General features: G+C 53.1%; 11 protein-coding genes across 11 annotated transcripts; 8 read left to right on the top strand and 3 right to left on the bottom strand.

The window, feature by feature from the left end:
* The first annotated feature begins 58 nt into the window (after positions 1–58).
* BKA58DRAFT_373345 (WD40-repeat-containing domain protein) lies at positions 59–2,068 on the top strand. The gene is made up of 3 exons (XM_046169213.1): positions 59–152; positions 345–1,452; positions 1,501–2,068. Exons 1-3 carry the CDS (start codon positions 134–136, stop codon positions 1,673–1,675), a joined length of 1,302 nt encoding a protein of 433 aa, XP_046031334.1. The 5' UTR covers positions 59–133; the 3' UTR covers positions 1,676–2,068.
* A 209-nt stretch (positions 2,069–2,277) lies between these two features.
* Positions 2,278–3,078, top strand: BKA58DRAFT_306274 (dephospho-CoA kinase-domain-containing protein; the record flags this gene model as incomplete). Its single annotated transcript, XM_046167106.1, has 1 exon — positions 2,278–3,078. One exon carries the CDS (start codon positions 2,278–2,280, stop codon positions 3,076–3,078), a length of 801 nt encoding a protein of 266 aa, XP_046031335.1.
* A 289-nt stretch (positions 3,079–3,367) lies between these two features.
* Positions 3,368–5,775, top strand: BKA58DRAFT_447069 (uncharacterized protein; the record flags this gene model as incomplete). The annotated part of the gene is made up of 2 exons (XM_046174212.1): positions 3,368–4,524; positions 4,612–5,775. The coding sequence occupies 2 exons, from the start codon at positions 3,368–3,370 to the stop codon at positions 5,648–5,650; spliced, it is 2,196 nt and encodes a 731-aa protein (XP_046031336.1). The 3' UTR covers positions 5,651–5,775.
* Positions 5,776–6,426: 651 nt separating this feature from the next.
* On the top strand, positions 6,427–8,309 carry BKA58DRAFT_464413 (uncharacterized protein). The gene is made up of 2 exons (XM_046174910.1): positions 6,427–6,850; positions 6,904–8,309. Exons 1-2 carry the CDS (start codon positions 6,766–6,768, stop codon positions 8,058–8,060), a joined length of 1,242 nt encoding a protein of 413 aa, XP_046031337.1. The 5' UTR covers positions 6,427–6,765; the 3' UTR covers positions 8,061–8,309.
* BKA58DRAFT_19624 (uncharacterized protein) lies at positions 8,307–9,674 on the bottom strand. The gene has a single exon (XM_046165724.1). The coding sequence runs from the start codon at positions 9,455–9,457 to the stop codon at positions 8,552–8,554; it is 906 nt and encodes a 301-aa protein (XP_046031338.1). The 5' UTR covers positions 9,458–9,674; the 3' UTR covers positions 8,307–8,551.
* A 1,331-nt stretch (positions 9,675–11,005) lies between these two features.
* On the top strand, positions 11,006–12,203 carry BKA58DRAFT_447075 (sorbose reductase SOU1; the record flags this gene model as incomplete). The annotated part of the gene is made up of 2 exons (XM_046174213.1): positions 11,006–11,761; positions 11,812–12,203. 2 exons carry the CDS (start codon positions 11,006–11,008, stop codon positions 11,851–11,853), a joined length of 798 nt encoding a protein of 265 aa, XP_046031339.1. The 3' UTR covers positions 11,854–12,203.
* Positions 12,204–12,260: 57 nt separating this feature from the next.
* On the top strand, positions 12,261–14,154 carry BKA58DRAFT_373354 (acyl-CoA dehydrogenase/oxidase). Its single transcript, XM_046169214.1, has 4 exons — positions 12,261–12,865; positions 12,932–13,642; positions 13,704–14,031; positions 14,118–14,154. The coding sequence occupies exons 1-3, from the start codon at positions 12,323–12,325 to the stop codon at positions 13,791–13,793; spliced, it is 1,344 nt and encodes a 447-aa protein (XP_046031340.1). The 5' UTR covers positions 12,261–12,322; the 3' UTR covers positions 13,794–14,031; positions 14,118–14,154.
* On the top strand, positions 14,118–16,638 carry BKA58DRAFT_19695 (uncharacterized protein). The gene is made up of 2 exons (XM_046165739.1): positions 14,118–14,977; positions 15,053–16,638. Exons 1-2 carry the CDS (start codon positions 14,557–14,559, stop codon positions 16,327–16,329), a joined length of 1,698 nt encoding a protein of 565 aa, XP_046031341.1. The 5' UTR covers positions 14,118–14,556; the 3' UTR covers positions 16,330–16,638.
* A 1,149-nt stretch (positions 16,639–17,787) lies between these two features.
* Positions 17,788–18,899, top strand: BKA58DRAFT_396746 (uncharacterized protein; the record flags this gene model as incomplete). Its single annotated transcript, XM_046171379.1, has 3 exons — positions 17,788–17,863; positions 17,915–18,226; positions 18,262–18,899. 3 exons carry the CDS (start codon positions 17,788–17,790, stop codon positions 18,897–18,899), a joined length of 1,026 nt encoding a protein of 341 aa, XP_046031342.1.
* A 122-nt stretch (positions 18,900–19,021) lies between these two features.
* BKA58DRAFT_373361 (uncharacterized protein) lies at positions 19,022–19,628 on the bottom strand. The gene is made up of 2 exons (XM_046169215.1): positions 19,481–19,628; positions 19,022–19,406 (listed from the first exon to the last, which is right to left on the bottom strand). Exons 1-2 carry the CDS (start codon positions 19,566–19,568, stop codon positions 19,288–19,290), a joined length of 207 nt encoding a protein of 68 aa, XP_046031343.1. The 5' UTR covers positions 19,569–19,628; the 3' UTR covers positions 19,022–19,287.
* A 1,042-nt stretch (positions 19,629–20,670) lies between these two features.
* On the bottom strand, positions 20,671–22,550 carry BKA58DRAFT_447083 (uncharacterized protein; the record flags this gene model as incomplete). Its single annotated transcript, XM_046174214.1, has 5 exons — positions 20,671–21,146; positions 21,204–21,875; positions 21,941–22,067; positions 22,106–22,461; positions 22,509–22,550. The coding sequence occupies 5 exons, from the start codon at positions 22,548–22,550 to the stop codon at positions 20,865–20,867; spliced, it is 1,479 nt and encodes a 492-aa protein (XP_046031344.1). The 3' UTR covers positions 20,671–20,864.
* Between the last annotated feature and the right edge of the window lie 694 nt (positions 22,551–23,244).

A 23,244-nucleotide genomic window follows, 5' to 3' on the forward strand; every position in this document is an offset into this window, starting at 1 on the left:
GCTAATGGATCGACATCGGGGTTGGTCCAAACGCGACTTTTGGGAGCGCGTCGTGCCTCTTCCACGCTTCATACACCCAGCATTTCATACAATACACTTCGCCCTTGACTTCTAATACGATCGCCAGGACATTATGGACGAGACTATGAGCGGTAAGTTCTTTTTCTTTGAGAAATTCTGGTCTGCGACAGCGTCATGCAGACCAACAGCAAGCTTCGCTTTACACATCACAAAGATATAGCTGGCGCATGACACCCAGGCTCGCTACCGTGTTTCTACAGTCACCCACGTCTCCGGAATTATTTGAACTCGCCCAACGACTTAGACTAATTCCACCCTGGCAGACGCTCTCGATTCCCGCGAGATGGACGACCAAGAACAGACCGAGCAAAAGCTCATCAACGAAGAGTACAAGATGTGGAAGAAGAACTCCGTCTTCCTCTACGATATGCTGTACGGCCGCGCGCTCGAGTGGCCTACGCTCACAACACAATGGCTGCCGGACAAGAAGCCCGTCGAAGGCACCAACATGAGCCAGCACCGCGTCATCCTCGGCACTCATACGTCGAACCAAGCCCAAAACTACCTCCAAATCGCCCATTGCGAGATTCCAGACGCCCGTGTTCCAGACCTTACCGAGCTCAACGAAGAGCGGGGAGAGATTGGCGGCCATGGCAATGCGAAGCGACCCTTTGACTTCAAGATTGTGCAGAAGATCAACCACCCCGGCGAGGTCAACAAGGCCCGCTACCAGCCTCAGAACCCCGATATCATAGCGTCGCTCTGTGTCGACGGCAAGGTGCTTATTTTCGACCGGACTAAGCATCCGTTGCAACCAAAGGATGACTCCATCAAGTTCGAGGCGGAGCTTGTGGGCCACAGCAAAGAGGGATTCGGCTTGAGCTGGAGTCCTTTGAAAGAGGGACATCTGGCGACTGGTAACGAAGACACTACAGTCAAGACGTGGGACATCAAGAGTGGCTTCTCCAAGAACAGCAAGACCATCAGCCCGACGGCAACATACAACATCCACAGCGCAACGGTCAACGATGTCCAATACCACCCAATCCACAACCATCTCCTCGGTACCGCGTCAGACGATCTTACCTGGCAAGTCATCGATACTCGTATGGAGACACACAAGAAGGCGCTGTACCGGAAGGAAGCCCACGAAGACGCGGTCAACTGCATCTCATTCCACCCCGAGTTTGAAATGATATTTGCGACGGGTTCTGCCGATAAATCGGTAGGAATCTGGGATCTTCGGAATTTTGACAAGAAGGTACACAGCCTGCAGAGCCATCGCTCAGATGTCATCGGTCTGCAGTGGCACCCGCAAGACGCTGCTATCCTTGCCAGCTCTAGCTACGATCGCCGTATTCTCCTCTGGGATCTCAGCAAGATAGGCTCTGAACAGACGGAGGAGGAGCAAGAAGATGGCCCCCCTGAGCTGTAAGTTGTTCCAAACGTATTTCCGGCTCGTGCACTAAGTCTTCACAGATCGTTCATGCACGGCGGATTCACCAATCGAATCTGTGACTTTGACTGGAACAAGAATGACCCTTGGCTCATGATGGGCGCTGCCGAGGACAACCAGCTGCAGATCTTCCGCCCTGCGCGCAAACTTGTCGAGTCGCTGAACAAGACTGTGAACCATGGAGAGGTCTCAGACTGAGCTCCCTCATCCTCTCCACATGTTCCTTTCGAGGTGGCTAACACAAGAGCGTTTGCAGGTCGCGGCAACGACTTTGGCACACGAAGGGCTGTCTTCTCTGCCCTTTAGTTCCCAGACGATAAGTGCGGGAGAGGCTTCAGAAGAAGAGTTCTAGTAGTTCTGGTAATCCTTCATGGAACGTATTTGAAGAGAAGACGGGCCGTCTTCCTCGCCTTCGTTCTCGTGCTGAACGTGCAGCATCACGGACTGATGGTGGAGCAAAGTGAGGAGAATATGAGATCGGTGTTGGGCGCAACAGCTTAGTGATATCCTTTTCAAACTCTTTTACGATTACAGTTCCGTAGACACATGAACCAAAATGCGTCCATTGTAACATACTACTGTCTCACTCCGTGAAGCCCTTGAGTAAGCGGTGCTCAATGCCAGCCGTGGATTGATCGTGAGGCCCATGCTCACCTCCGAGGTACTATCCGCTCCCCGCAATCGTCATCCCATCTCTCATGCACCCGCCATGTGAAAGCAACATCAACAGCCAAGGCCCTACAGCTGGGCTTGCAATCACAAATATCGACAGCATTCCGCCAATAGAAGACTAGCCCACGATGCTGCTCCTCGGTCTCACAGGCTCCATCGCGACGGGCAAGTCGACCGTGTCGTCCATCCTCTCCAAGCCGCCCTACTCCCTCCCCATCGTAGATGCCGATCTCATCGCGCGACAAGTCGTCGAGCCTGGTACGCCAGGCTACAATGCCATCGTCGAACACTTCTTACCTACTACCCCCGACCTCCTCCTACCCGATGCGACGCCCAAAGGACGCCCGCTGAACCGGCCAGCGCTGGGGCGGAGAGTCTTTGGCGGCGGAGAAGAGAAAGAGCGCGACAGGAAGAAGCTGAACAGCATCGTGCATCCTGCCGTGCGCAAGGAGATGTACAGACAGATGGTTTGGGCCTATCTGCGCGGCAACTGGGCAGTCGTGTTAGATGTCCCTCTCCTGTTTGAAAGTGGCTGGGAACGCTACTGCGGTACCATTCTTGTTGTCGGCGTCTCGGATCCTGCGATACAAATAAAGCGCCTGCGAGATCGCGATTCCCACCTTACCGAAGAAGATGCGCGCAACCGTGTCATGAGTCAAGGCGATGTGCGCGAGAAGGCCGAGCGCTGCCTGCGGAGAGGTCCGGGGAATGGCGTCGTAGTCTGGAACGACTACGACAGAAGTTACCTAGAGAAGGAGATACAAAAAGTCATGCAGGATGTCAGGAATAATAGCCCACGGTGGTGGAGTTTCCTCCTCTGGGCCTTCCCGCCGTTTGGGGCCATGGCTGCTATGTTGAGCTGGTACAGGATGCGCAACGTGCAGCTACAATGGGAACAGGAGAAGAAGCGGGAGAAGGCGAAGTTATAGGAAGTGGGTTGATGCATTGACTCAGGTGCCTTTGCTTCGAGAGTAACAGAGGGTCGGTGCTGGTGCGTGTTGGTGTTTGTTGGATGTGCGCATAGGTATTCTGACAATTGGCAGCACGGGCGCTGTGTCGCGATAAATGTTTTCAAGTCTCTTAGTGTGTCTGTCTTGTCTGTCGTGTTTTGCAAACATGTCTCGTCGCTCTGCATATCGTACTTTCGTTGTCGTTGTGTGTCTATCATGCAGCAGGCAAAAGGCTGTTCACCTTCACCTCTGCTCCACTATTGTGGATATGCCGTCATCAAAGTCCTCACCACACCGACGCTTCTTCATTCGCTCCGCTGTACGCAAATCTGCAAATCGAAGTAACTCTGTCTGCAATGCATACATCTGCAAGCGTCCATCGTACGCTCCTTCCGAACTTCAACCATACGACTACAATGCGAACATGAGTTCCATAACCCCCCAGTCATTCATCGATGATGGCGGCTCTTTCATAAAGCGCACACCTCGCGGTCTTGACCACGGCCATGTGGCGGAATGGGTTACTTGTAACAGCTCAGATACCTCAGCCTATACCGGCAGTTTCATCGATGACGGCGCGGACATGCACCTTCCTCCGGGAGGAACCCCAGGCTTTGGGTCAATTGATACACGCTTCTACAAGCAGAAGAAACGAAAGGATCCCAGACACGATGTGGAGAAGATGTGGAACAAAGACGTGCAAAGGGCGATTAGTGGAGACATACAACGGAATTTGGAGAAGATTCGAGGGCTAGGGGGACTAGAGGTGAGGAAACCAGATCGCAATCAGGGTATGAGTGAGACAGCTGGCGGACAAGGAGAGAAGAAAAAGGATACAGTAACGATTCCCATGCCACTTCAATGGGGGACTTTCGTCATCAAAGCAGAGGATGGCCGCGTTATCGTCGTGGACAAAGACGGAGAGTTCGACTCGGGACCACAAAAGGCTGTCAGTGAGCAACAGCGACCCTGGGTCAAAGCAGCATCAACGATCGAACCAGCCTCTCCTGCTCGCACTCCATTCCCCCCATCGCCACCGAAACACCGCAACTCTACCCGTCCGTCCAAGGAATCCTCGGGCGACAGCCCGAAGCAGAAGACTAAAGGGGAAAAGACGGACAAGAACAAGAAGTCTCGCCAGCCACATCGCTCGCCACCCAAAGCCCTCACGCCTATCCCCGAGTCGGACTATGAAGACGGCTACTTGCCTTATGGCGGCGAAGATATGGGGTCGCCAACGGGCTTTATGATGACGGGTGGTGCCAGTGGTTGGCCATCTAGCAAGCCTACATCTCTTGTGTCTCCAGCTATATCGGTGAGCGATGGATACGAGTACATCGCTCCAGGCTCACCGCTCAAGACCATCAGTGAGGGATTCAGATACGTTACACCAGCCTCGCGGGGCTACAAACACGTTGTTCCAAAGTTGGACTCTTGGGTTGATGAGGAAAGATCGCCACCTGTGCGTTCACCGCCTGGAGGGTGGCCGTCTCCCGAACCGTCTTCAGTCAGGGAGAACCGTAAAGCAGGTTCAGAAAGGTCTTGGGACGGCGGCCAGTCCGAGGGTGCGTGGAAAGCTGCCAGTTCAAGTCATTCACAGAAGAGTGATAGATCGCATCGTATTGGCAGGAGCGGCAAGGCACGAACCCCCAAGAAAGACTTTGACAATACTTCGATAAAAAGTCATTCGACCTACAGAGCGCCTACTGTTGAAGATGCGCCCAATGACTCTTCGGAAGAGAAAGGAGATTGTATTGCGACTGGATGGGGAGGCAGTGTGAAGAGCAACGTTGCTCATGACTGGGATGGCAACAAGAAGAACAGCGAAGAGAAAGACAAGACAGCTGGATGGGCTTCACCTTTCAAAAATCCTCATCCATATACATGGGGAAGCACCAAGTCCCCCAGCGAGCAAAGCTGGAGTAAGAGGCCCAAAGCCGCCGACAATCCTAGCTGGACTGGCATTCAATCTTTCGCTTCTCATCATGAAGTGGGCAGCCCCACGTCTCTACAATTTGGTGGTCCGACGCGTCCTTCGAGCAATGTTGCATGGGATGGCTTTGAGATAAGCAAAGGACTCAGTGATGCCGGTGTTGTTGGCACAGATAGTGAGCGCGGATCTCTAGGGCATCAAAGTCGAGTGTCTAGTCAGCCATCTACACACCGGACTCGTCGTAGTCACGACACCCGTACTAGCCATAAGAGTAACAGACACAGACAGACTACTGGATGGGAAGACGCCCAATCAGGCTGGGCAGGTGGTAGTCAGGCTAGCCATGAGAGTCAATACTCCCATCAGGCTGATGCTGCGACCAGGCGGCCTAGTAGTCGTGGCGCCAGTCAAACGAGCTGGAATGGCGAAAAAGCTCATGTCAACTATGGCGATGGTGATGACTGGGATGACGGAGACACGGGCAAGGGAAATAATGCGAATGGCTTCGATGAGGACAATGCGACATATTTAAACGACAATTGGGGTGGTATTCCAGTCCGAGTGGGGAGTCGCGCGGGGAGCAGGGCCTCAAGGCAGAGTGGTGTCGGCTGGGAGTAAGCAGAAGACGCGACGACGCGACGTGACTGTAAAGGAAAAAGCGAACGGAGATATTGCAATGGAAAGAAACTCTGAGTTAGCTGCTGGAGCATACAGGATCATCGAAAACACTAGCCGTAAGTCTGAAAATGGTATACGGGATTGCCAATCTGCTACAACTAAAGGGATGCATGGCAATTAATATGCGCATCAGCAGTGAGCATGGGAAGCCAACAGAAAGTCAGCCCGACATGCATGATCCAGCAAATTCGCGTGCATCCTGCCTCATCGCGTCCAGCAGAGGGAACCCCGCTGCATATAGATGCGCGTCGAAACACCAACGGCACGCAGCGCGATGCTCGAAGACCAGCAGATGATCCGGACTTCACCAGGTCGCCAACCACCTATGACACCATGACATCTCTGTGACAAGTGACAAACGCAGACCAACGTACAAGATGCCTCGGACAGCGTTTCTACTGCACGTACTATGCCTCAGCACACTGCAAGGCCCGGGATCAACGCGCAAAAACGAACCAGCGTTCACGTCCATATCGCGAGCGCGCAAAGTCGCGTTTTGGTGGCGCAAGTGACACTGCAGGTGGATCCGGAGCTTCCTAGCCAATAGACGGCATTGCATGCAGTGGCTTCGAGGGTTAAAACCAGTTTTGCATGATAGTTTCGGGACATGATCCTGGTCTGAGTGGAGAAGACGGACGCGATTGTGGGAGGCGGCCCCTAAGTGCGTGATGGACACGCTAAGTTGGAGGGAGACTGGGGACGCGTTGAGTGCGCCCATGTAATAGCTTCATGACCCAGTTTCGCATCCTTCTTTCTCCCATCTCTTCTCTCCAGACTTGATCGTGTGTTCGAGCTCTCTGTCGTTGACTCAATTTTCTCGAAGTCAAGACATTTGTTGTTGTTCTTGTTTTCGGTCTGCCGCCTTGGACCTAGTCGCGCGCTCCAGCTCAAACGAGATACGATAACCACCCCCACCTTTTGCACCTTCCGTTCCAACGACAATCACCTACAACACCACTACCCACATACCTCAATTGCGTCAATCGATCTTTCGGGCCGATATTTTACCTTTATAACTTTCAATCGCTATTACAACATCATCGACAGTCTCTACTATGGCCACCTCTACGCGCCAGCCGTTTGCCGAGCTTGGCTCGTCACGTCTCCAGGTACTTCAGAGCGCGAAGAACAGGCAGAATGGTAACTAGCTTCAATCCGCGTGGCATTACATTCACTAAACGCGTATGCGACAGCTCTCACACCAAACTTCGCGTCTCCCCAGGGTCTGAAGTCAATTCCCACGCCATCGACGGGTAAGCGCCAGCGCGCACCCGAGATCTTCGAAGATGCCGATTCCGAGAACGTGGACCCGTCCATCTTCAACAGCCCAACCAAGAAGTCCAAGACGGCCAGCAACAGCGATGCAGGATACATCAAGCCGGCCAACTTCTCCATCTTCACTTCGCCTGTCAAGCCCAGTGCCAGCAGCCTCAATGCGACGCCTTCCGTCCCGTCTGTGCGCAAAGCACTCTCGTCACCCAACACTGCCAAGTCAACGCCCATCTCCACCAGCCGCGGCTCGCCCAAGAACAAGCGTCTCCATGCCATTTCAAAGCGTCGCGCATCCAGCTCGCCCTTCCGACGCGTGGACCCCCCATCCTTCACGCAGAGCAGCCCCAGCCTACCCTTCTCCATCGACGCAGCCCTGAGCGGTTCCATTTCAACCTACACACCCAAGGCCCCCACCGTAGCCGCCACGCCTGTTTCAGCACCCGCCCCGCAGACCCCCGTCCTCGATGACAGCATGCCCAAGAGCTGGTTCTTCGAGATCCACGAAGACACGCCCGAGCAGGAAGCTGCAAACCTCATGGAGCACTCAGCATCTGTCCTCGACATTTCATCCGACGATGACGCAGCCACCAAGGCCAGCAACGAGGACCGCGGCAAGGAGAACGTCCCACCTCCAGACTTCCTCGCTGCGCATCCCCGCAAGCGCAACCACGCCTCCTCATTCGACGATGGCTACGAGACTGATATCCTCGCCGATCTGCCTGTCAAGCAACCTCGTCTGCGCAAGTTTGTCCAAGATGCTATGGATGAGGACCGTAGGCCACTGGGTGACCTTGCACCGAGTGAATTCTATGCCGAAGGCTGTGACGCTACCTCGTACGTCACTGTCGATGCTGGGATCGACAAGCCCTCGGGCCTGTCCAAGGTGTTCGACGCTAGCTGTGTGACGCCAGAGAAGAAGAAGAGTGTTGTTGTTGAAGAAGTTCCTGCTGTCGTTGAAAAAGAGACAACAACAGTAGCCGAAGAGGTCGTTGCTGCTCCTGCTGTCGACGTACTTGCTGCCGAGACCGTCGTTGAGATTTCATCACAGACATGCGAGGTACCTGCCGTCGCCATATGAGCAACGCTTACGTTTGTTACTCTTCTTCTCCACACATTTTTTGGATAACCTCATTGGCGTTCGGATCTCTTCAAGGCGTTGTCGTAAGCTTGTCACGATGTCCACTGTTTATGGCCATGTCTACGCTTAGTCACGTATATATGATTGATATGGGCGTTTTGGGTTGGCTAGTACTTGTCTTATGATACCTTTTACTGCAAGCGCAGGACTGTCTTGCTTGATTAATACGAAATACTTTCACTTTAAACCAACTCGTCTGCTATGAATCTGAACTCTGGTGATTGTGATGACTGCAATCAGGTCTCCGATGGAAACGACATCTTGATTGTCTGGAACGGAAACTGAACAGATGCATAATTACTACATAAGAAAGAAGCGGAGATGTGTCAGGCCGTACAAGGTCGTTCATGTGTTATCAAAGCGCTCGTCGTGAATCTACCATACGTATCCATAACCCAAATCGCTACTTCGAAACGTGTCGATCCGTGACACTAAGAGCGTAGCATAGTAGGATGCGGGGAAGGCGAGCGCCCTCTCAGCATGGGCGTACTAGGCTTAAGCATCGGGCTCGCCGTAGCGCTCAAAGCGTCCAGACTGAGCTTGCTGATAGCATCAAGGTTGCCCTGAACATCGTCCTCTGTGAGGTCGAGCATCAGACGAAGTTCATTCGCCTTCAACGGCGCTCCCAGCCCCACCATCAACTGTTCCTTGTCCGTCGAGCCTGGCACGTCGTAGTAGTACCACCTGTAGTCAATATCCTCCAGTCGATGTGGCTCCACAGGCGTCGTGAGCCTCGCGGCAACACGGCGTACATCCATGCCAAACACACCCGATATAGATGGCTCGGTGCCGATTCCGCCCAAGCTGGCTTCCGCTCTGCCACGGAGGGGTCCGGGGACTTTGGCGTCCTTTTCGATGGGCGTCTCGTTGATGCGGTTCGAGGCGCCTGCGTCGCGCAATTTGGCGCGCTTGAACGTTGCGTTCTTGAGCTCAGTGAGGCCGAGGACAATGTAGAGTGGCTTGCCCGCTCTGATCTGTTCGGCCATCCAGATGCGTGCTTCGGGGTCGTTGCAGACGGCTTGGAAAGCTCTTGACGATGACTGCGTGGTCCGTTGTATCATCTGCTCAGCCTTGACAGTGAGCAGATTGGGCTGTCTGTATATCTTTCCCAGATCGAACCTCGCGCCATAGTTGGTCGTGAATCGGCCTTCGGTGTCGACTGAGTAGAGGTCTTTGTAGCGGAGCTGGATGTGGAAGTCGTTCAGATCGTCGACTTCTGCGTGCGCTTTATCGGGGTAGAAGGATTCGCGTTCTGGGTGTAGGGGCTCTGTAACCAGTTGGCCGACTACGAGGGCGTCGGCGGGGAGGGGCTTCGGGAGGAGTGCATTCTGCACCATTGCTGCGGACCTACGGATTGCGGGTAGGTAAGTATGGAAATGTGTCTGGGACGATGCAGACGAGTGTTGCGTGTTAGCTATTGACCTTCAGGGGCAATGGCGAAGCATGAGCAAAAGTATGGTGAACCCCCATGGCTGCGAATCGCTGCGAATCAGAGGGCTGCATCAGACCCGGTGGCAGGTGCTTGGCTAATCTAGCTAGAAGGTGCTACAAGACTACACGTTCGCAGTTTCGACGTTGATATTGGATCAAGCACTGCTCGCCGCGCCAGATACGATATCGTCGGTTTCTATTGAGATGAAATGGGAGGTTTGGCCGACGAGGTGTGTCACGTGCGTCTGCGGCATCGGAATAATGAAATTCCCATCAGCCATGCGCGGGACCGATAGAGCATGGCAAACTAAGTCAGCGTGCGGCGGATACCGGCAACGTCATGTATATTGACAATAAAGCCCCATTGATTCTGCGTGTTAAGATCGTAGATGGTTGGGAGACGGCTTCCGCACGCGTGGAGCTTCCATGGATGCGCGGTTTTCCTTCGGCCGTGCAACATCACTCACGCTCTAGGCCGGCAGTTCCAAGGTTTCCACGACAGATCGGATCCGCTTGCGACATGTCGATGTACGCAGAGATTCTCGGAGCTGCTACCTTGTTCGCCTGCAGCTACATGCAGGGTCCGTCAGAATCTTCCAACAGGATCGAGCAGACGACCGATGCCTTGATGAAGAAGAAAGAGCTGAGTAACGATTACTGTATCAGCCAGGCTCCTAGTTAGCAATGCACAGCGCCTTGCTTACTAGCAGCCAAGGCTGAGTACAGTAGCACATGTGGGTGTGCATTACATTCAACATGGCATAAGGTGCTCGAGTGGCAGCATGGCGGCTTCGTACTGCACGAGCAGCTTAGACGCGCGGGTTGACACGGCCAAATGTCTTTGTCAAAGCATGAATCGCTGACAGCGCATGTCGTGTATCAATCGTGGGGTTCCACTTTGGGAACATGCAACAGCTCGGCGGCATCTAGGCAAGCCCACGAGACAAGCGTACCTAAAGTCATTAGGTTGTAGCATTGGAAAAGTCAGCCACGGGATCGGAGAAATCGATCATAACGCGTGGGAGAAAAAGCAATGCGATGAGTTCACGCGCCGGAGCGCACGAAGAGGCGGCCCAAGCTCCCGTAGAGCAAGCTAACAGAGGGGCAGGAACGTCACAGCAACCCACCACACCCCCGTCGGTCGCTAGGATCTCAGCGGAATAGTGAAGCCAGACTGTCCACATCTTGGTGCCATTGGCGAATCAAGCTCGGTGGCATGACGTCCAGAAGCTGTTAGGACGTGCCACACGTCACTGTTGACCCAGCGCCCCTCACTAACCGCTAATGCGTGAAGTTGTCCATCAAGTCTTTTCAGCCGCAGAGGAGTACTTGAACCCCTCTGTGCCCCTCCAGATCAGCCTCCATCTTCTTATTCCATCACACTCAAGCCCAATCTCTCTTCTATATACCCCAAGCCCTTTTTACTCTATCCACAACCCCTCACAACCGCCACAATGATCAACGTTCCCCAGGCAACCGAGCTCAAGGACCTTTTCAGCCTCAAGGGCAAGGTCGTCATCGTCACCGGTGCCTCCGGCCCTACCGGTATTGGCACAGAGGCTGCCCGAGGATGCGCTGAGTTCGGCGCCGACCTCGCCATCACCTACAACTCTCGCGCTGAGGGCGCCGAGAAGAACGCAAAGGAGATGAGCGAGAAGTACGGCGTCAAGGTCAAGGCCTACAAGTGCCAGGTCAACGACTACTCCGCCTGCGAGAAGCTCGTCAACGACGTCATCAAGGACTTCGGCAAGGTCGATGTCTTCATCGCCAACGCCGGAAAGACTGCCGACAACGGTATCCTCGACGCTACCGTTGAGCAGTGGAAGGAGGTCATCGAGACCGACTTGACTGGTACCTTCAACTGCGCCCGTGCCGTCGGTCTCCACTTCCGTGAGCGCAAGACCGGCTCCCTCGTCATCACCTCCTCCATGTCCGGCCACATTGCCAACTTCCCCCAGGAGCAGGCCTCCTACAACGTCGCCAAGGCTGGCTGCATTCACCTCGCCAAGTCTCTTGCCAACGAGTGGAGGGACTTTGCCCGTGTCAACTCCATCTCCCCCGGATACATTGACACTGGTCTCTCCGACTTCGTTCCCCAGGACATCCAGAAGCTGTGGCACTCCATGATCCCCATGGGCCGTGACGCCAAGGCCACCGAGCTCAAGGGTGCCTACGTCTACTTCGCCTCTGACGCCTCATCCTACTGCACTGTAAGTTTATACGTCCAGATTATACCACTTCAACTGACTAACAATCCTAGGGTTCCGATCTCCTCATCGACGGTGGTTACTGCGTCAGGTAAACGTATCGTCTCGACGACTTGATACGAGTGGAGGAATATAATAATGAACGACATTATGCCGGAAGACTTGAGTCCGTGTAAATAGCATCGAGACAGTAATAAAGCTTCGCAGGTTTCACTTCAAAGCCATTCTCACATGTTGTCGTGACTTCGTCCCCTTTTTCATACCTTGTCGCCCGAAGGTTCTGTTTCTGGTCACCAAGAAGATCTCTGAACCTTGCATGGTGCATTCCACCCGTATGGACTCGCGAGAAGACTTCAGGCTCGAGCGCGAAGCCCAGCAGACATTGGTAGGGCGGACGCGTTGGGGACGCGCGAATCGGCTACGCACCCCCGCAGTTTAGCACGCGAGTCAGCATGATCGTCGACCCTCAGCCGCGGCATCTCAACTCCACTACGAAATAGTCCAATACCTAGGTATACTCCTCAGTCCCACGGCAATGTTTCGCAACATCACCAAGCAAACACAATGGCGAACCCCAAGCCCCGCGCCGACACGCCTCTTCCCTCCGTAATGCAGCCTCAAAAGAAAGAAACCTTTGGCAACCTCGCCCCATGGAGCGAACCGTCGTGGTACTCCGCCCTCGCCTCTCCCTACTACAACGACTCGCATAAGAAACTACGCAATGCGCTTCGCACATACATCGACACGAATATAAAGCCGTACATGCTAGAATGGGAGGAAGAAGGCGAGGCTCCAGCCCAAGAACGGCACAAATGGGCGCAGACTGGTTACGCATTCGCGGACGTGCCAGAACCGTATCGCCCACGCAATGTTCCCGGTCCTGCGGGCATACCGGTCGGCGACTTGGACTTATTCCATCTGTTGATCATGACGGATGAGAATAGTAGGATAGAGGGCGGTGTAGGCACTGCTCTGGGTGGTGGTAGCGTGATTGGTGCGCCGCCGATTGTACATCATGGAACTGAGGAGCAGAAGAAGAAGTGGTTGCCGGGCCTGTTTACATGGGAAACGAGCTTCTGTCTGGGCATTACTGAGCCGAGTGGTGGAGTGCGTATACCTTTCCCGCAACATGTCCACAATTTGTGTTGAGAGAATGCTAATTAGAGTGTGTAGTCCGACGTCGCGAACCTCCAAACTACTGCAATCAAAACCGAAGACGGAAAATACTACATTGTAAACGGCTACAAGAAATGGATCACTGGCATGCCATGGGCCACACACATGACGACTGCCGTTCGCACTGGAGGACCGGGGGCTACTGGTATCTCCGTCCTCGTCATTCCAACTGACTCATCCGGACTCACACACCGCCGCATTCCCAACTCAGGACAAAAAGGTGGAGGCGCAAGCTTCGTGGAGATGGACGATGTCCGCGTCCCTGTATCCAACCTTGTTGGCAAGGAGAACGAAGGCTTCCGCATCGTCATGACCAACTTCAACAAAGAACGCTACATCATGAGCATAGGCTGCAACAGAAAAGCGCGAACGTGTCTGAGCGAATCTTTCCACTACGCACACAAGCGCCACACATTCGGCAAACCCCTCATCTCCAACCAGATCATTGCCCACAAACTCGCTACAATCGGTCGCTATGTAGAGAGCCACTGGGCCTGGCTCGAACAACTCGCATACCATATCCAGCAATCTCCGCTCGGCTGGCAGGATCCGGAGATTGCGGGCCAAATCGCCTTGTGCAAAGTACACGGTGGCCGTATACTCGAGATGGCGAACCGAGAGGCGCAGCAGATCTTCGGTGGTGCTGGGTATCAGAAGGCCGGGCCTGGAGCTATTGTTGAGCAGATTAGTCGGGATCTGAGGATGATGGTATGTTTGATTCCTTGGGATGTGAAGTTTAGGATTTTATGCTAATGCTAATGTGCGACAGGTTGTTGGTGGCGGCAGTGAGGAAATTATTGCGGACCTGGCTGTCAGACAGGAGACGGCACTTTCAAAGAAACGGGGGTGGAAATTGTGAATCGATACATACCATGGCGCTATGATACTAAATTACATCCTGCTGGAGTCATGAAAGTACCGTGATGCTATGTTCACTTTGTGGGTTTCCCAACAGTAACGGGTGCTTACAGTAACCAAAACCCCCTTGTTGATACACATGACAGCGTAGGTATAATACCCGGGAGATTTTGCCCAGGTGTGTACGTCGGGCGTTGTGAGTTGTCCAGGTACTTTGTACGATCGATGGATCACACGCGCTACGTTGTGTTAGCCGAAGCGCTAATCCAGTTTCGCGCCACCGAGGCTTTCGCGTCTCCCTACAATCTGTCGTCTTGTTACTCACATCCGAAGGTCCATGTGCCCGTTGGCTACGTGACTTGAATTCGACATATTTGACCCGATAGACAGATTCGGTCCATGCCTATCCAGCTTACACCAGCACAACCTATCCGATTACCAGCCTGAGAAAGCGCGCATACACGCTCACCTCTTCACCGCAGTCACTTTTGAAAGCGCATTTGTTCCATTCAAAGTTAACGCTCCTTTGAACGCGCGCATGTTAAGGCTCTAGCGCAAGAGCTACAAAGGCATTGCGAAATAGCTGGCATGTACAGTACGTTGATGTACACGCCTCAACTTAAACTCCCGCTCATCTTCCCTCCTAAGCTTTTGGAGAGCGTAATACTGGTCCAAGCGATAGCAGTGGAAGAAAACGTGAAAGAGAAGACTATCAGTCAGACACGCCAGAAAGACACTCACACGCCGACCAACAAAAACAGCGCATGATCGAGCCGCATCCTATGGCGACTTCTGCACCACCGGACATGAACTCTGCAGCTATTTCCTTCGAATCGAAAATCGCCCTCGCATTGGGAGGTTCGAGTTGGCAGCAACTGCAGGGTGACAGTGCAGTGGAGTCCACCATTGCGGCCGAAGATGGCATTGACTCCGATTCAGACGGTGGAGATGCCGTTCTGGAAATACCTGAAGAAGAAGTGATTGATCCAGTCGTAGCCGAAAAGCGCAGGAGAAAATTGGAGCGCTTCAATAACACTATTGCAAGAGATGCAGGACATATCGTAGAGACAATCCACAAGAACGCACTCACTCCAGTGCCAGAGCCAATTGTATGGGATGAAGAACCGGAATTGTTGTGTTGCTACAACTGGCAGGCTGCGGAAGACGGTACCAATACGATATTTGGTGAGTACATGTTGATATACGACCAGGCTTTTACCTTCCAAAATGTCGAGTGTCATTGAACTCATATCTGTCTAGTGCCCGGCGAGCCAGCAAAATGGCAACCGCCACCACAGCTGCCGCATACACTCGAAAAAGATAGTGGCTTCGATTCCAACGACTACAATTACGCTCGCCAACCGAAGAATCCGTACCTGCCGATGTTCAATGCCCTCCGAGTCATGTCACCAAACACCAGTTTCCACAACGTCGACGTTCTCGCAGATCGCAATAATCTTCGTGTGTTGTTGGAATTTGCTCAGGGCAAGAACAACGGACCTCTTCGTCTAAATCTGTATCTAGTCTTCGACACACTCGTCATCGTGCGCAGGGAGTCACGGTGGTGGAAACGTTCAGATGGGCGGAGTTACGGGTTCAACTTCGAGCGAGCCTTCACCAAGAAAACGGAAGATATGGAGGACGCAACGAGTCACTATCGAGCAATACGATATGCGATGGGCCCTCTCAACGTCGTCTGTCGCTTCGAAGCAGACGCATACGACGACGGCATCATTCCTGACAATCTCACACAAACCGAAGCAGCAGCGGTGAACGGAAGCTGTCACGTGAACCCTCCAAGGTTCAATTACAACGCGCCAATTCGGGTCCTGCAGAAAGGCCACATCGTACCAACAGCCCAGATACTGGAGCTCAAAACTCAGGTTTGGAGCCCATTGGGATCAGGACTGGTCGCGTGTCAAGATCAGCTCTGGTTCGGTCGTACATCGTTGCTTTACACTGCTCCTTACGAGAAAGGTACCGGCATTGTATCCAGAATCAAGGATGAAGTCGCAACTGCGAGGGTGAAGACATGGGAGCAGAACCAGCAGGAACCGTTGCGGAAACTCGTTGCTCTGCTTATCCACCTGAAAAATGTGGTGAAGCGAGAGAATCGGCAGAACCGAGCTTTGGTACTTGTGAGGGAAGAGAAGGGCGGACCAATCGTATTGCGTACGATGGAGGAACGAAGTTGGGCTGTGGACAGAGAGACACGTGAGACGTTCTGGCCGCTACCTACGCACGGCAATCGAGGAAGGGGTGGAGGTAGGGGCAGGGGTGCTTACAACAGTGGACCTCGTGGTCGTGGGAACTTCGCATCAGCTCAAGGTCAAGGAGACTTTGCAGCTACGCGCGGACGCGGCCACTTCACACCCGGTCAGGGTCGAGAGTCTGACTTTGCACCTTCGCGCGGGCGTGGACAATCCATATCTGGTCAGAGTCGAGGAGGGGACTTTGCGAATCCACGTGGTCGCGGGTATTACGCCCCACCTCAAGGTCGTGGCCAGCACCACTCTCAGCGAGGTAGCCGACAGTAGAATTTCAGCTCCTCCAGTGCATCGAGAGCGGATATAGTCGTTTGAGACGACCAAGTCCAGTACACGACCATTGGTAGCCCAGGGACCAAAAACAAGCCAGAAAATCAATCAATGTCAAGATCTGCACTTGTGGCCTGTTGGCATGCAGTTGCACTAGCGGGTGAACAGGTAACCTTTGTTTCGCAACAGAGGTAGCAGTTATTGCGATGTGGTACCTGAGATCTCACCAAGCTAGCTAAATAGAGTTCCGGGGCTCACGTCCGAACCGCGACAGCGTACTTGTAGTAGTTTACCGAGGTAAAGGAACATCTTGACAGGACCACCAAAGTTGAATGCTTGAAGCTCCAGTGGGACTTTCACTCGAGAGGCCATTGTGACTATCTAGACGGCCTTGCCGACATTAATGAAGCTTGCTTTGAGCGCTCGAATGGAGCAGAAGAAGCAGAGATGGGAGAGAGCAGCAGAGGTTGGTCAGGTCTAGTCTGCGAGTAGTACATTCAAAAGCGAGGCCGCTAAGACGTTTCTCGTGTAGACTGCAACTCTATGCAGGTCCGGTCTAGTTTCCAGCCCCCTTCAGGCTATCCAGATGTTCTGAATCACGGTGACGTTGGTGGAAATTCAGATCAAGCCTAGATGAATGTGATAGTTTGATCGACATGCTCCTACCACGGCGCTGTTCGTGTGACGTAGTTTGCTCCATGAACGAGGTGTCGTTGGATTTGGTGGGCTACTGTGATGTCGCCGAATAGTCACGATATTCGGCCGCGATGCGATTGACACCCGAGCCCTGGAGTATGATGTAGATGAAGACTTGAGTCATGAGATCTAGTCCGCATCTGGAGTCGAAGTTCACCGCTTCCCGTGACTGTGGACAGGGTCAGGTTATCAGGACTGAGGTAACGAGATCAGTCAGCAGGTATAGCGATTGGGCGGTGCAGTGTCCCCTGACGTCTTGATGGGCGTGTGAGTAGATCAGCATAAGGCAGCACCACCCTTTGCACACCACGTAGCATACCCCATCGTCGAACTCTCCGGAAGACCCTGATCTTCAGTTTATCCCACGCTACATGCGGGGGAACGGTCCTTCTTTTTGCGCACTCAACCTGGCCAGTCGAGTATCGCGGACGGCAATGGCTTGCAGAAGTGGGCCCGTCTAGACGTGCTACCCATGCACGATGATCACAGCCTACATACACAGCCCACTTGAGCTCTGCCACGCCCTCGCGAAGCTTCGAATGCGTCGGCAGCCCCGCAAATTTTCCCATTCTGCACTACGAGCTGAGGCAATAGAGCATATGACGACATGGTGTCTTGTGAGACTGGGCTGAGAGGTGCAGCCTAGCCGAGAGCCGCGCTTTAAGTGTCAGATGTTCGCCGCCGACTCTTAGACCACGCTACCTGGACACCTACACTCCATTACCACTACTTGCACCTTGACCGCTACAATAAGCAAACAATATGGGTCGTCGCGATAGAGACCGACATTCCTCACCAGAGCAGCCGCCTCCGCCGCCTATGGGGCAGCCCCCACCACGTAAGATATCAAGCATGCAATGATTCAGCACAACGCTGACAAGGAAAGCAGATCCGGGCACGTACCGCTTCGACAGCTACGAGAACGGCAAGCCAAAATGGGCGCCTGGCAAAGACGACAAGAGAGACTACCGCGACTACCGCGACAGCCGAAGAGGCGATCACCGTCGTTCTCGCAAGGAGAGGCCTGTAGACGATGCGCCGCCGCCATATCCCAACAACCCTCCACCGCCCCCGCATGGCGCCTATCCTCCACCGCCTCCACCAGGGCATGAAGGTTATCCACCACCGCCTCCCCCACCACCGCCAGGAATGGAGGGCATGCCACCTCCACCACCTGAATCTATGCCACCACCACCCAGAGGTATGTCATCTTGTCAGCGCGCTTTGCAACTCCAGCTAACCAAGAAGCTGAAGAACGCGACCCTCGTGGAGCCCGACCACGTCGCCACCGCAGAGAGCCGTCCTACTCGTCCGACTCAGAATCCGACTCCCCCCCACCCCAACCTCGACGTAGGCAGCGTGACGAACGCCGCGACGAACGCCCCCGCCGACCTAGGCAGGAGGATACCTACGACTCATACGACGAACACTATCCTCCTCGCAGGCCTAAAGACGATGGTCGCCGTGACCGCGACGGCTACAAGTCCGAAGGCTACAAATCCGACCGCCGCCGCAGAGACAAGGATCCTTACTACGATGACCGCGAACGCCGTGACAGGCCCCGTGACGATCGCAGACGCCGCGATGACCGCTACGACAACAAATACGACGACATGTTCAATAGCAAGCCGCGTCGCGACTCCCGGTATGATGACATGGATCGCGACAGGCGAGGTCGATACGACGACGATGATCGCTACGACGACCGCCGCAGGAGTGGTAGAGGTGGAGCAGGCAAGCCGGGGAAGCCTGGACAGCCTGAGTGGCAGAGGCAGGCGATGGGCATGTTCAAGGATTATGCCTTACCTATTATCAAGAAGGAGGGCGCCAAATATGTGCAGAAGCAGATGGCTGGTGGCTTTGGAAGGCGCTAATGGACTGAATTCGACATGACATGATATGATAACGTGGGGATAGGATTGCATGGCGTAATGGCTTGATTTTGGTGTTTCAGCTTCATATACGGCGAGTTCTTTGGGGTCATGAGGGTTTGCTAATTCGGTGTTATGGGTCTGTACTCAACTTGATATCCAATCTACATACAATCTACTTTTTCTTTTTAAGTATCACGCTATAGGACCTTTGGAACAGCTGAGAGTTGGAAACGATTGACTCCAAAAGGTGTTCATTGTGCTTAAGGGTAACGAACGGCTGGCCACTCTACAGACCCTAAGTATAACCATGTGTATGGCCAAGACCACCCTCCTTTAACAGCCCCACCCCATACCGGCTGAATAGAACACGAAGTGCCAAAGTAGCGACCTAGGAGCAGTAGGCGATGAGGCAGCTGATGGAGCAGGCAAAGGCTGGGCCAAGTGGGCTACAGTTCGAAGTACAGGTTTGGTACGCATCGAAGTCGCGACAAGCATCAGCCTGAGCATCTAATTCAGAAAAACAACGGTCAGCAAGAGCTACTGCGGACGTAGGAAATTTCGGTGACAAGAACGTCGCATACCGAGAGCTGCTCCCGTCTGCTCTAGAGAGGTGGCAGGAAGAGCGGCGGCCGTGACGGCGAGGGCGGCGATGACTGCTGCGAAACGCATGGTGATGGTTTGGTAGTGTGGGAGAAGTAGTGGCGTTTTGGTTGAAGATTGAAGTTGAAGAGTGGATACAAGCTCCGTTAAGCTGATGAAGAATGATTCCGAGTCGACAAACGGCGTCTTTATATACACTTCTCCCCTCTACCAAATGCCCTCCCCAAACCTCACGCGAATATCTATCTCTGAATCGAGCATGTCAGCCCGGAAGAACGGCTACGCAACGGATCGAAATCCGGGGGCGGGTAAGGCGTTCCATACGCCCCATGGGCTGACCGTTCCACTTAATGTCTCACTGTAGCGCGAATGTCGTTTCTTTGGTGAGGGTGTACCTCGTATCAATCCGCCGCTTAGCATGATTACCGGAGTTGTCCCGCAGTGTGGTGGGTGTAGTGGACGGAGGTAATTTCTCCATGGACAATATGTACCTCAGTCCTTCTTGCCGGCCTTACGCCCGAATTGGTCAATGGGTATTAGCTCTTACTTTTCTGCCGTCGAGGATGCCACACCGGATAGGCCCGTAATGAAGCTTCCTACGTGGATTAAGCTTTGAGCCCCCGAGCTCCCAAGCCTTATGTCTTTCTTTCCGAGACATTGGCCTTGAAGGATCTGGGGAGATGGTGTGGTGATATCAAGATGATGTTGAAATCACATCTCTACGTATTTGGGAACACACTCCAAACGGGACCTGTCTGCGGCAGTTTGTTGGCTTGCTATACGAGAAGGATTGTTGAATATGATCTAGCGATCATCTTGTCTTACCTAGTAAAGCAGACCTACTGGTAGAGGCTGTGTGGGACGAGATAGACATAAGAATGTACGAGCTAGCCAACCAAGATGATGGAATGATAGCCGGCCCTGACACCCCTGGACCGGAAGTGTATCGTCTTAATGATCATCAATGAAGTTTCCCTGAGCAGTGACTCTGTTAGACCGCGTTGCAGATGTAGGAAGCCGCATGGTAAAGCTGGTGGCACTGCGCTGACCTAAGGGTAGCGGGAAATACTAAGAAGGGCGACGTCAACGCGGCGCTCGCAAGCATCAATATCAATCGCACTAGTCTTATCGCAGCGGTAAAGTCAAGCTTCAATTATGTCCCCTTCTTTTCGCTCTCTCAACGGGCTGTCCAATGGTAAACGCGGAAGTATCTGGCAAAGTGAGATGCAGCCCGTCTTTGTCCGTGATCTGGTCTGTCAGAATGTCGTCCACCGAGAAGACTCGATCTACCTCAGCTATTATCTCCTTTAGAGACGGCCTATCAAGTTGATCGAAACTCAAGCACCTTCGCACCAGATCTTTGACCTATTGCCGGTACTTCTCGGCAGTATACTGTGTGCTGCTTTGCGCTGCGAACACACCCGTTTCGTCGTTTATCGTGAAGTTGAATTCATATGCAAGTGCTAAGGGGATTTTGGGCTTAGGACCTGGACTCGTGCTGTCCAAAGGTTCGGAGTCGCAACGAACCGGGCCTCCATTACCAGCTTGCTTGTTACACAAGAGACGCCAGGCAATGTTATCGATACCCCAAACATCGGTCTTCTCATTCAATTTGAGAAAGTACGGCGGATCTTGTTGGTGCATTTCCTAAGAACGATTAGCTATGGTAGCGAGCGATGTCTCGCAAAAAAGAGAGCTACTTACAGGAGGATATCGCGTGTCAGTCTCGTGGATGACATAGTCATTAGGATTGTCGGTAATTGGACAATCGTCATGGTTCGGGCTGAAAAAGGAAATACCAAAGTCTGCAAGAATAGGCATCACAGGAGGCATTTCAGCCCTCCAATCGTCAGTGTCAGCGCGGTTGAGCCTAGCACTCTTGGAGGAGCCCGCTTTCGACTTTTCCTTGACTTCCGGAATCCGTGGAGTGTAAACATCCAGAAGTACGTTTGGTAACTGCAAATCCAAGTGGGTGATGGGTCTCCAGCCGTCAACCAGGGTGTCATCGATGGTTCCTTCGCGCAGTACCAGACAAGCAGTCCCGAGCGCTTTGATGGTATACCAGACGAGTCCCTCTGGTATGAAAAATGTTCTCGTCAGCGGGTTTTCCTTCTCCCAGTTCCTAACACAAAATGTCATTGCCCTGTTTATGTCGCCGCCAGAATGGAGATCTATGTACAACCTATATCTTCTTTCTTCCATCCAAAGTCGATGTGCGCGGAGACGAATAATGTGGCGACACATGGCCGAGTTTGCGGCACGAAGTTCCTCGAGAAGCTGGTGGATACGTGTTTCTTGTAGCAAACGGTCTCGCCAGTTCTTGGGTTCGCGCCATCGACCTGGTGTAGAGGCTTTGGCTTCTTTGATCACCATTCTCTAATGTTGATGTTAGCTTGTCAATAAGTAAATGGTACAGATCGTGTCTGTGACTGAATACATACGTCACAGATGTTGTTTGCTGCATCGGCTTCAACCCATAAGCCGGCTGCGCCGTAGCTACCGAATCCTAATAGCTTAATGCCATGCCAAAGAGAGTTGTCGTTCGTGGAGGCATGTGTGACTCTGTTTCTAAGCAATTCATCCGTATAAAAGCATCCTTTTTGAACTGTTGCATGTCAAAGGGTGGTGGTTTCGGTACAGGAGACCATGGAAGTCTTGGCCAGAATTCATGTAGGTTAGACGAGACATATACAGGTACAGGTACAGCGGCAGCAGGTGTGGGTGTTGGTGCAGAGGTTGGCGTAGGCGTAGGCGTAGACGCAGGCATTGTTTGCGTAGTCTTTGCATGGTTCACATCTGTAGCTGTGAATGGGTCCACCGGTATTGGGTTAGCGTCTGGCAACCCAGGGCTGACCGCCTTCCCTCTTCCTCCCGCGTGCTGGATCTGACTAGTGTAGTGATCTGTGACATCTCTATCTCCGGCCCTGATAGTGGATATTGTCCAGTTACGTTGCTCTAATGGCTACCATGAGCAAGCAGTCATTGTCGTTGATTAGCAAATCCACTCACGGGGTGTCCAGTTCCTGTTCTGTCTGATGAACGCGGTTGCATCGTAGTTGGAATAACCGTAGGGATACCTGTATGGTGGTGCTATTGCGCTTGCTGGGCATATATGCTGAATGATTGGAAACGATAATTCTTATCAGAGGTACGACGTCCCTGAGCAATGCGCCTTCAATCACACAAAACACCATTTTGATAAGGAGCGAAGGGCCAATGCCGCAACAAAGAAATGGCTTCTTTGCCACACCAAAGATAAGTACCGGAAACAGGAGCAAATGCGCCCAAACAATAAGGCTTCAGAGGCAGCGCTTCAAAAGATCTCGTAGGCGAACTTTGCTATGTAAACCCATCATTCCGCCTGATCCATTAACAGTTAACAACGCAAATTGCCTGTTGTCCCGGATGATCACCAGGACATGCGGAATGAAGCATTCTTGATAACTTCAACTCGCCATCATTGAATCTGGGGAAGACTTGGCCGAGATTTGAGCGATTGAAGCGCCGGGGTTGCTTCATCGTTACCCGATTGATGTCGTCAGTGTGCGACACCGCAGATGTCGAATTGTGTCTAGGCCCAATGCATCCGATATGAGTGCGATAAACTTCACCAGTTCACGATAGTCAATAACGGTACCGTGATGCAAAAAGGAGACGTTTTCGATGTCCGCAAGGGGAGCGCACCGCGATGACGCATTGATCCGTGCGCGCTTACATCAGCAGGTCTGCCCGTAACAGGCAAATT

This window comes from Alternaria rosae (assembly GCF_020736505.1).
Source record: "Alternaria rosae strain MPI-PUGE-AT-0040 chromosome Unknown BKA58scaffold_1, whole genome shotgun sequence".
Taxonomy (NCBI): Eukaryota; Fungi; Ascomycota; class Dothideomycetes; order Pleosporales; family Pleosporaceae; genus Alternaria; species Alternaria rosae.